Genomic DNA, 12275 nt, shown 5'->3' with positions numbered 1-12275 from the left:
GGGGAGAGTGTGTGCATGTGTGTGAGAGAGGCAGGGGAGAGTGTGTGCATGTCCGTGTGAGAGGCGGGGGAAGAGTGTGTGTGCGGGGGAGAGTGTGTGTGCGTGTGAGAGGTGGGGGAGAGTCTGTGTGTGCATGAGAGGCGGGAGAGAGTGTGTGTGTGTGTGTGTGAGAGGCAGGGGAGTGTGTGTGTGTGAGAGAGAGACAGGGGACAGTATGTGTGTGAGAGAGACTGGGGAGAGTGTGTGTGTGTGTGTGTGTGTGTGTGAGAGAGAGAGAGACGGGGGAGAGTGTGTGTGTGTGTGTGTGTGTGAGAAACGGGGGAGAGTGTGTGTGTGTGTGAGAGAGACGGGGGAGTGTGTGTGTGGGTGGGTGGGAGGGGAAGAGAGTGTGTGTGTCGGGGGGGATTGCGTGCGCGCAGGTTGGGGAGAGTGTGTATGTGTGTGCGTGTGTGCATGTGTGCGAGGATGAGAGTGTGTACGTGTGCGACACGAGGCAGAGAGAGTTGTGTGTGTGTGCATGCGCATGCGGGGGAGAGAGTGCGAGAGTGCAAGCGTGCATGCATGAGGGGGGTGAGAGAGAGAGTGTGCATTTGTGTGTGAGAGGGGGTGAGAGAGTGTGAGAGTGTGTGCGCATGCGTGTGAGGGGGAGAGAGTGAGTGACTGTGTGTGCACGCGCACACGCATGCGCAACAGCAAGTGTGTATGTGTGCGCGAGCAAAGAGAGTGTGCGCGCACTGGTCTTCACACACACTCTCACTCTCTTCTCCCTCGCTTGCACATGCCGCGTGCACACACACACGCACACACACTCTCTCTCCCCCTCACACACACGCACACACACTCTCTCTCCCCCTCATGCACACACACACACACGTGCACACACACACACTCTCCCCCTCATGCTCGCATGCACACACACTAGCTCCCCCTCCCGCTCACACACACTCTCTCCCCCTCCCGCTCGCGCACACACAGTCTCTCTCTTTCTCCCTCTCTCACACACGCACACTGTCTCGCGCTCTCTCACCTGAGGCAGAGAGTGTGTGTGTGTGTGTGTGCACGCACGCGTGAGAAATATACCCGATTTACAAACTACTGGGAAACAGAACCAGAAGTAATGCTAATTGCCCCAGCAAACCGAGGTATATAAATAACAAGTACCTCAGAACACCAACGCTTCATCGGAGGCACACTGACGATGTTACCTCAGAGGATGATGAAACGTTTTCCACCAAACACACCGGCTTGGCGAGCAAGTCTACTACCTCATCCTCAACCCGAGCTACAAATCTTCTCAAAAACTTTAGGTTGCCAGGTCATTTGGATGTCCTGCCATCAGCAATTTGCCATGTAAAACCCTGAATAAATTCTGTGAGTAAATGCAGACTTAACAGATAAAAAACACTACTCTTGCTTGCTACTCACAGCAAAAATAGAGCGTAAAACGTAACACAGTAAACCAAAACATTTCCAGAAATCCCAGCATAGCTGCTTGAGGTAAAACTTGAGACTTTTCCAAAAATTTGAAGGGATGTCCTTTTATGGTCACGTCACACACAACTTTGCAAAGTAGGAAAAAGCAAACCTGGTGAAGCTGGGAATGGCAATGGATTCATTCTCATGAAAAATGTTACTCAGCCAAGAGCATAGAATACAGTATCACTGTGATGTGGGGGCTGTCCGTGGTATTAAAACTAAAAGGGGAGGATATGTTTTCTGTAATTCTGCAAATATCAGTGTTAACTAACACCATTCCAAATTACAAAATAATCAAGGGGCAAAAGGAGTATAGGAAATAAACACAATAACTATCACTAGACAAAGGATGCTGGGAAAACTAGTGGTGCTAAAGACTGGTAAGTCCCCTGGACCTGATAGGATGCATCACTGAATATTAAAAGTAGCAGTTACAGATAGTGGATGTATGCCAATAATCTTCCACAAATCCTTAGGTCCTGGAAATGGCCTAGAGAATTGGAAAACACCCTTATTTAGAAAGGGAAGAAGACATAAAAACAAGGTCAGTTAGATTAAGGTGCAGAGCTGGATGAACACAGCAGGCCAAGCAGCATCATAGGAGCAGAAAGGCTGATGTTTCGGGCCTAGACCCTTCATCAGAAATGGGGGAAGGGAAGGGGGTTCTGAAATAAACAGGGAGAGAGGGGGAGGCGGATAGAAGATGGATAGAGGAGAGGATAGGTGGAGAGGAAACAAACAGGTCGAAGAGGCGGGGATGGAGCCAGTAAAGGTGAGTGTAGGTGGGGAGTTAGGGAGGGGATAGGTCAGTCCAGGGAGGACGGACAGGTCAAGGGGGCGGGATGAAGTTAGTAGGTAGGAGATGGGGGTGCGGCTTGGGGTGGGAGGAGGGGATAGGTGGGAGGAAGAACAGGTTAGGGAGGCGGGGACGAGCTGGACTGGTTTTGGGATGCGGTAAGGGGAGGGGAGATTTTGAAGCTTGTGAAATTCACATTATTATGAATTCTGTCATCTATACTAGTTGCCATTTTTATTGAACACTGGGGCTGAGAAAATATGTGTCACCGATTACTATTTATGTTTTTAATAGTGATAACAACATAGTCAATTAATTGAAAAGCATTATTAATTAATCTGAAGCTGAAGGTAATGGAATTGAAGGAAACTTATAAATCATTTTTCTGCAGAATGCCAACTAATGAAAACAGAACGACCAAGACCGAACACATTTATTATCAGATGTTTGCAATGGACCACTGTCATAGAGAGGACGTTTCATGTGGACTCTCCTGAAGAAAGGTGTGAGTGATACTTAAAATCTGTTGTAGTTCTCTTTGTAATTGTTTGCAAGTCTAATATTTGACAATGATTGTAAAACAAAATTTGATTGTAATTACTAGTGTTTATGTTCCATTTGCATTTTGCCGGATTAAAGGTAAAGCTTAATTTGCACATGACTGCAGACAGCTGAAATATGGGAACAAGATTAGGAGCTGGAGTAGGCCACTCAGCCTGTCAGCCCTACTCTACCATTTAATAAGATCATGGCTGATGTTTTCACTCTGTGTTCCTGCCAACGTCCTTGATGACCTTTCATACCCTTGCTTATTCAGAATCTACCTACCTCTGTCTTAAAAATATTCGAAGCCTCTGCTCCATTGCCTTTTAAAGAAGTGAGTTCCAAATACTAATGATTGTCTGTGAGAAAATGTTTATTTAATCTGGGTCTGGAAAAGGTTGCACTTTATGCTTAACTAGAGAGCAAAGAGTTTCAGAACAATATACATTATGAGGCATATGCAATTACAAATTAAATGTAGTACAGATACACAGAAATTATGAGTAAAAATGATCAGTTTGGCCCTTTGAGCCTGCTCTGCCATTCAAAATAATAATCACTGATCCTCTATCTCATTTGCTATATTCCTGCTTTCATTCCACACCTTGATTTTTTCTCCACTTCTTGATCTATCATTGATTACCTTTTTGGAGAGCCTTCATGTTGTATTTCAACAAATGGAGTGACTCAATTCTAAATATGCAAGGTGTTTGCAATAATCTATTCATTATGTAAGGTGAAAAGTACTATTTCTGTAAATTGTTTAGATCACATTTAAAACTGCCATATCTGTTGACAAGACCAGCCCCCATTGCGTTTATTGAATCTATTCTTGAAGCCTTCATTCATAGGAAATACTTGATCTTTTATCATTAGGTTTACAAAGGGAAGGTGATGGCCTAGTGGTACTATCGCTAGACTATTGATCCAGAGACCCAGAAAATGTTCTGGGGACCCAGGTTCAAATCCTGCCATGGCAGATGGTGGAATTGAATTTAAAAAAACATAAAATCTGGAATGAAATTAGAATCTACTGATGACCATGAAATTGTTGTCGATTGCCAGAAAAACCCATTTAGTTTACTAACCCCCTTCAGGGAAAGAAATCTGCCACCCTCACCTGGTCTGGCCTACATGTGACTCCAGACCCACAGTCATGTGTTTGACATTGTGGTTGGCCTCTGACATGGTCTAGCAACCCATTCAGTCGTACCAATCCCTATAAATTCTCAAAGAAATGAAACTGGATGGATCATCTGGCATTGACCTAGACACCAGAAAAGCCAATGGCAGAAACAGCCCTGTTGACACTGCAAAGTCCTCCTCACTAACATCTGGGGGCACCCCCCAAAATTGGAAGAACTGTCTCACAGACCAATGAAACAACAGCCTGACACAATCATACTCACAGAATCATACCTTACAGACAATGTCACACCACTGTCTCACTGGCAGGACAGATCAAGCAAAGGTGGCAGCACAGTGGTATAAAGTTAGGAGGGCATTGCCCTGGGAGTCCTCAACATTGACTCCAGACCTCATGAAGTCTCTTAGCTACAGGTTAAACATGGGCAAGGAAATTGCCTGCTGATTACTGTGTACCGATTATGCCCCATGATGAATCGGTACTCCTCCATGTTGAACAACATTTGGAGGAAACACTGAGGATGGCAAGAGCACAAAAGGTACTCTGGGTGGGGGATTTCAATGTTCACTACCAAGAATGGCTCGGCAGCCAAACTAATGATTGAGCTGGTCAGCTCCTAAAGGACATTGCCATAGACGCAGTCTAGCAGCTGCTGAAGGAACCAACAAGAGGGAGAAATATACATGACTTAATCCTTAGCAAACTGCCTGCTGCAGATGCATCTGTCCATGACAGTGTCAGTAAGAGCAACCACCGCATAGTCCTTGTGGAAACAAAATCCCGCCTTCACATAGAGAATAACCGCCGATGCACTGCGTGGCACTATCACCGTGCTAAAGGGGACAGACTTTGAACGTATCTAACAACATAGCTGGGCATCCATGAGGCGCTGTGGGCCATTAACAGCATCAGAGTTGTACTCCAGTACAATCTGTAACCTCATGGCCTGGCATATCCCCACTCAACCATTGCCATCAAGCCAGGGGATCAACTCTGATTCATTGGAGACTGCAGGAGTGCATGCCAGGACCAGCACCAGGCACACAAGAAGATGAGGTGTCAACCTGGTGAAACCACCAAACAGGACAACTTGCATGCCAAACAGCATAAGCAGCAAGTAATAGTTTGGCAGCGGGGTGGGAACTGGAGCTATGGATCAGAGGATGGGGTAGCTGGTGTACAGGCAGATACAGCATGCAGAGGGTCTGTGAGGAAGGATAGACAGTTGATAGGGCAAAGTTGCAGTCAGTGCGACAGGTTGAAATGTGTCCAGTTTAACGCAAGAAGTATCAGGAATGAGGGTGATGAACTTAGAGCATGGATCGGTACTTGGAGATACGATGTTGTGGCCATTACGGAGACTTGGATAACACAGGGGCAGGAATGGTTGTTGGATGTTCCGGGGTTTAAATGTTTCAAAAGAAATAGGGAGGGAGGGAGGTAAAAGAGGTGGGGGAGTGGTATTGCTAATCAGGGATGGTATCACAGTTGCAGAAAGGGAGGTTGTCGAGGAGGGTTTGTCTATTGAGTCAGTATGGGTGGAAGCTAGAAACAGGAAAGAGCAGTCACTTTATTGGGAGTTTTCTATAGGCCCCTCCAGGAGCAACAGAGACACAAAGGAACAGGTTGGGAGGCAGATTTTGGCAAGGTGCAGAAGTGATAGGGTTGTTGTCATGGGTGACTTCAACTTCCCTGATATAGACTGGAACCTCCTAAGTGCAAATAGTTTGGATGGAGCAGATTTTGTCGGATGTGTCCAGGAAGGATCTCTGACTCAATATATAGATAGGCCGACAAGAGGGGAGGCCATTTTGGATTTGGTGCTTGGCAACGAACCAGGCCAGGTGTCAGATCCCTTGGTGGGAGAGCATTTCGGTGATAGTGATCACAACTCCATGACCTTTATTATAGTCGTGGAGAGGGATAGGAGCAGACGGTATGTGGAAGTATTTAATTGGGGGAGGGGGAATTACAATGCTATTAGGCAAGAACTGCAAAGCATAAATTGGGAACAGATGTTCTCGGGGAATGCACGACAGAAATGTGGAGGTTGTTTAGGGAGCACTTGCTACAAGTACTGGATTGGTTTGCCACACTGAGGCAAGGAAAGGATGGTAAGGTGAAGGAACCTTGGATGTCAAGACATGTGGAGCACTTAGTCAAGAGGAAGAAGGAAGCTTAATAAAGGTTGCGGAAGCAAGGATCAGACAGGAGTCCAGAGGGCTACAAGGTATCCAGGAAGGAATTGAAGAATGGAGTTAGGAGAGCTAGAAGGGGGTATGAAAAAGCCTTGGCAGGTAGGATTAAGGAAAACCCCAAAGCGTTCTATACTTATGTGAGGAACAAGAAGATGGCCAGAGTGAGGGTAGGGCCGATCAGGGATAGTGGAGGGAACTTGTGCGCGGAGTCAGAGGAGGTAGGGGCGGTCCTTAATGAATACTTTGCTTCAGTATTCACCAGTGAGAGGGACCTTGACGTTTGTGAGGACAGCGTGAAACAGGCTGATATGCTTGAACAGGTTGATGTTAGGAACGAGGATGTGCTAGACATTTTGAAAAACACGACAATAGATAAATCCCCGGGCCAAACAGGATACACCCAAGGTTACTACGGGAAGCGAGGGAAGAGATTGCTGCCCCTTTGGCGATGATCTTTGCGTCCTCACTGTCCACTGGAGTAGTACCAGACGATTGGAGGGTGGCAAATGCTGTTCCCTTGTTCAAGAAAGGGAATAGGGATAAGCCTGGTAATTACAGACCTGTCAGTCTTACTTCTGTGGTGGGGCAAATTATTGGAGAGGATTCTGAGAGATAGTATTTATGATTATTTGGACAAGCACAGTTTGATTAGAAATAGTCAACATGGCTTTGTGAGGGGCAGGTCATGCCTCACAGGCCTTATTGAGTTCTTTGAGGATGTGACAAAACACATTGATGAAGGTCGAGCAGTGGATGTGGTGTATATGGATTTTAACAAGGCATTTGATAAGGTTCCCCATGGTAGCCTCATTCAGAAAGTAAGGAGGCATGGGATTCAGGGAAATTTGGCTGTCTGGATACAGAATTGGCTGTCCAATAGAAGATAGAGGGTGGTAGTAGATGGAAAGTATTCAGCCTGGAGCTCGGTGACCAGTAGTGTTCCACAGGGATCTGTTCTGGGTTCTCTGCTGTTTGTGATCTTTATAAATGACTTGGATGAGGAAGTGGAGGGGTGGGTTAATAAATTTGCCAATGACACGAAGGTTGGTGGAGTTGTGGATAGTGTGGAGGGCTGTTGTAGGTTGCAACAGGACATTGACAGGATGCAGAGCTGGACAAAGAAGTGGCAGATGGAATTCAACCCGGAAAAGCGTGAAGTGATTCATTTTGGAAGGTCAAATTTGAATGCAGAATACAGGGTTAATGGCAGGATTCTTGGCAGTGTGGAGGAACAGAGGAATCTTGGGGTCCGCATCCATAGATCCATAGATCCCTCAAAGTTGCTACCCAAGTTGATATGGTTGTTAAGAAGGCGTATGGTATGTTGGCTTTCATTGGCAGGGGAATTGAGGTTCAGAGCCACGAGGTTATGCTGCAGCTCTATACAACCTTGGTTAGACCACACTTGATATATTGTACAAAACCAAAGTTGTTGGAAAAGCCCAGCAGGTCTGGCAGCATCTGTGAAGGAAAAAACAGAGTTAACGTTTTGGGTCCAGTGACTAGATGCTGCTGGACCTGCTGGGTTTTTCCAGCAACTTTGGTTTTGTTCCTGATTTACAGCATCCGCAGTTCTTTCAGTTTTTACTTGGAATTTTATGTTCAGTTCTGGTCACCTCATTACAGGAAAGATGCGGAAGCTTTAGAGAGGATGCGGAGGAGATTTACCAGGATGCTGCCTGGACTGGAGGGCAGGTCTTATGAGGAAAGATTGAGGGAGCTAGGGCTTTTCTCATTGGAGCGAAGAAGCATGAGACGTGACTTGATAGAGGTGTACAAGATGATAAGAAGCATAGAGTGGATAGCCAGAGACTTTTTCCCAGGGCGGAAATGACTATTACGAAGGGGCATAATCTTGAGGTGATTGAAGAAAGGTATAGGGGAGATGTCAGAGGTGGATTCTATACACAGAGAGTGGTGGGTGCACGGAATGTGCTGCCGATGGTGCTGGGGAGTCAGATACATAAGGGACATTTAAGCGGCTCTTGGATAGGCACATGGATGGTAGTAAAATAAACGGTATGCAGAGTAGTTTGATCTTAGAGTCGGATAATAGGTTGGCCCTGTTGGCCTGAACTGTGCTGTACTGTTCTATGAACTAATACACTAAGCTAAGCGATCCCACAACCAATGGATCAGATCTCAGCTCTGCAATCCTGCCACATCAATTGTGAATGGTTGTGGATGATTAAACAACTCACTAGAGGACTGTGGCATCAAGGAGCCTTAGCAAAACTGGAATCAATGGGTATCAGTGGGCAAACTCTCCAGTGGTTGGAGTCATACTTGACACATAGGAAGGTGGTTGTGGTTGTTGGAGATCAGTCATCCTAGCTCCAGGGCATGTTGCAGTGGACTGTAGCGGTTCAAGAAGGCAGCTCACCACCACCTTCTCAAGGGCAGCTGGGGATGGGCAATAAATGTTGGCCCAGCCAACGATTCCCACACCCCACAAAATGAATGAATAAATAGAAAAAAAGCAACATTACCTCTTATTGGCCATCAGAACTCATCCACTAGTATGAGATATAGAAGAGGGAGTTCTCTAGTTCCTAACAGCTCAAATAATTATGGGTCTTATTAAGTTCCACCTCTCTTTAGCATTGGAAATTTCAGGTCACTGTGCATGTCTTGCTAGATATACTTTATGTTGATGCAGGAGGAAGATGAAAATGTATGAACTTGTGATAATGGATGATGTTACGTTCATGGAAATGGTGCGAAAAAGGCTAACTATAGTAACAAAAGAAAATACCATGTCTATGAAAATATTTAATCCTAGAATGTGCAACATCTACATTCCTTAACACAGATGAAATAAAACTGAACAGAGCAGCTGATATCGATCTTGGCTATGGAAACAACAAGGGCAAACTGAGCCCTAATGCCCCAGGGAAGTCCTCCTTACGAATATCTGAGGGCTTGTGCCAAAATTGGGAGAGCTGTCTCCCAAGAGAGCTGGTTGATCAACAACATGATATAGCCATACTCAGAATCCTACCTGCTACACAATGTCCTAGACAACACCATCAGTATCCCTGATATGTCCTGTCTCAGTCACGCTGGCAGGTCACAGCCAGTGGAAGTAATGGCACAGTGGTATACAGTTGAAAGGGAGTTGTTTTGGGAGTCCTTAACACTGACTTTGGACCCTATGAAGTCTCATGGCATCAGGTCAAACGCGAGCAAATGAACCTCTTAGCTATCAGAAAATCCCCTACCTGCCTGCTCCTTGGCTGATGGATCAGTACTTCTTACATGTTGAATGCCACTCGGAGGAAGTGCTGAGGGTGGCAAGGGCATGAATATACTTTGGCTGGGTGTCTTTAACATGCATTGCCAAGAATGGCTTGCAGCACCAGTACTGGTTAAGCTGGTCGAGTCCTAAAAGTCTGTGGCAGGTGAAGAAGGAACTAATTGGCAAAGCAGCCCACTTGATTGGTACCACATCCACAAACATTCATTTATTCTACCACCAATGCTCATTAGCAGCACTGTGCATCATCTAAAAGATGCACTGCAAAAATTCCCCGAGGCTTCTCTGGCTGCATCTACCAAACCCAACCAGTAGATGCTTGGAAACACCTGCAAGTTCCCCTCAAATGTTCTCACAATCCTGACTTGAAAATATATCATAAATTCTTCAGTGTTGCTGGGTCAAAATCCTGGAACTCCTTCTGCAAATGGTACTGTAGCTTTACTGCACCAAATGGATTTCAGCAGTTCAACAAGTAGCGCTTGACGATTTATTTTCAACCCAGCGACCCCTTCAAGTGCAGTCACCTTTTCTCCCATCCATTTGAAAGATGACCATAGGCTTGCATTTTTATAGATCTTTTTTACAGCTGTTGAACTACTTGCATTGCATTGTAAGGAATGCAGCAGCCACAGCAAGATCACAGAAATTGCAGTACAATAATGAGCAGGTATACTCTTTCTCTTTCATGATAATGAAATTGTTTCAGAACACAGGCTAGCTCCCCCTCTGATATGTCTATGGTTTTTCTCATCTGAGCTTTCTATTTTCCCATGGTTTAAGGGGGCTGCAACTATATCTCTTGATACATTAAATCTATACACTCACCCTTTGCCTTCCCTTCCAGAACCATAACAGATTTTCTCTTGTCCCCATCAACTACCTTGGCGCCTTCAAATTTGATGGTTGATCTTGGCCATTTTTGCAGCCTGCACCGTGATACCATTCTCCAGTACATCATCTCGTCTTCACATGGCTCCTCCTATGTAAGCACAGGATCTACAACACTTACTATTCCCTTCTTCACACCGTCAGGAATCAAGAACATGTCTTTTAGATGGAACAGAGATTTACTTATGTTTTCAGTACACCGCTGACAGTGCGATCCCCTATGCGTTGGGGGAGCCAAATGCAGATTGGGAGACCATGTTATGGACTGCATCCATATAGTCTGGAAGCAAAGTCACATGTTTTTGATTGCTAGCCCTGTTATTTTTCTGTCTTACTCAAATCCTGAATTCTCTGATCTTGGCCTTCGGTGCTGATCCAGTTAAGCTGGACACAAATGAAAAGAATAGCAACTCCCCTTTTGTTGAGGTATTTTAAAAGTAAAATATTTGTCATAGTCCTACTGAACCATTGGACTACTCTGAGAGAGACAGTTGGTGGTTTAACCTGAGCAACACCACGCTTCACGCAAGGAGAAAGGCTAAGAAGGAGGGATCTTCATGCTAACCTCAGCCAGTACAGAAATTAAACTCATTTTGTTGGAATTACTCTGCAGTGCAAACCAGTCATCCAGCCAACTTAACCAGTTTACCTTCTTCCAGACTCGACATTCAGTTCAACAATATCAGCGCATAATCTCGGCTGCAGTGTCTGTTGACGTTGGATATGTTATTCTTATTTACAACTTGTCTAGGCCAATCTTTTCTTCCTTTAATTTGATTTCCATTTTGCCTTGTGCCAAGATTCCTTTTTGTCATTTAATTTCTCCTGCTGACTACAGATACTCACTTTATTTCTTTATAGTTTTAAATCAGATTTTATACACTTGATCAGAAGATTGTGTATTTTTGTGACACCTTACTCTTTGTTTTATACTCATTCACGGTTTATGAGCATCCCTGGCTAGACCACTATTTATTGCCCAAAGGGCAGTTAAGAATCAGCCATGTTGTTGTGGATTTGGAGTCACACCGGGTAAGGATGGCAAGAGTTCCATCCCTAAAAGGCATTAGTGAGCCAGATTTTTTTTACAACAATCAATAGTGTTCATAGATTTATGAATCCCTGCAGTGTGGAAGCAGGCCATTTGGGCAGTCGAGTTCACACCAACAGTCCAAAGAGCATCCCACCCCAGATCTACCCCGTACCCTATCCCTGTAATCATACATTTCCAATGGCAAATCCACCTAGTCTGCACATTCCTGAACACTAGCATACCAATCCACCTAACCTGCACATCTTTGGAATGTGGGAGGAAACTGGAGCACCCAGAGGAAATGCATGCAGACACGGGGAGAATATGCAAACTCCACACAGCTGGTTGCCCGAGGGTGGAATCGACCCCAGATCCTGGTGCTGTGAGGCAGCAGTGCTAACAATTGAGCCACTGGTATTGAATTCAAATCTCAGCATTTTGAACTCATGTCCCCAGAACATTAACTTGGGGCTCTGGATTCCTAGTCCAGTGGTATCATCACTATGGCATCGTCTTCCTAAAATGTGCTGTCTGTTTACAACCCCCAACATTGGTACCTTCTCTTCCTCTTTGCTTTTAATAGAAAATCACTGAGAAATATTCAATCATTCTTGACTTTCTTTTAAAACAAAAACTGTCTTTTGTGCAGTAAAGATTGTTTTCTTTGTTAAAAGCTCTGACAACGAACACATATTTTCAATTGAGTTTGTTTCCAGCTTGTTGATAACATATTTTTGCTAGATTTAACAAACTTCGAGTAGTCAACTATCATTCCCCTGGGATTCTTTTCTAAAGATCTATCTACCTACAATTAGCTCCAATTGGTAAGCCTAATGCTCAAAACATTGTAGTTTTAATTCTAAAATCAAAGCAAAAATAACATCTATTGAAGGGAAAAAAATCAGTTGTTAAAGAATCTGATCTGTAGTTTTTTT

At 44.8% G+C, this 12275-nt stretch overlaps 1 protein-coding gene across 6 annotated transcripts in view; it reads left to right on the top strand.

Annotated features, from left to right (window-relative positions):
- akt3a (v-akt murine thymoma viral oncogene homolog 3a) overlaps positions 1–12275 on the top strand; it is a 460369-nt gene that overhangs the window by 213297 nt on the left and 234797 nt on the right. For all 6 annotated transcript variants that reach the window (XM_048601225.1, XM_048601227.1, XM_048601226.1 and 3 more), the window contains one exon: positions 2664–2775. In XM_048601225.1, the coding sequence (XP_048457182.1) occupies positions 2664–2775 (112 nt within the window). The remainder of the gene's footprint in view (positions 1–2663; positions 2776–12275) is intronic.

Source organism: Rhincodon typus, chromosome 9, assembly GCF_021869965.1.
Source record: "Rhincodon typus isolate 14 chromosome 9, sRhiTyp1.1, whole genome shotgun sequence".
Lineage (NCBI taxonomy): Eukaryota > Metazoa > Chordata > Chondrichthyes > Orectolobiformes > Rhincodontidae > Rhincodon > Rhincodon typus.
Note: the sequence above shows the minus strand (reverse complement) of the source record. Positions and strands in the feature narration are given on the sequence as shown.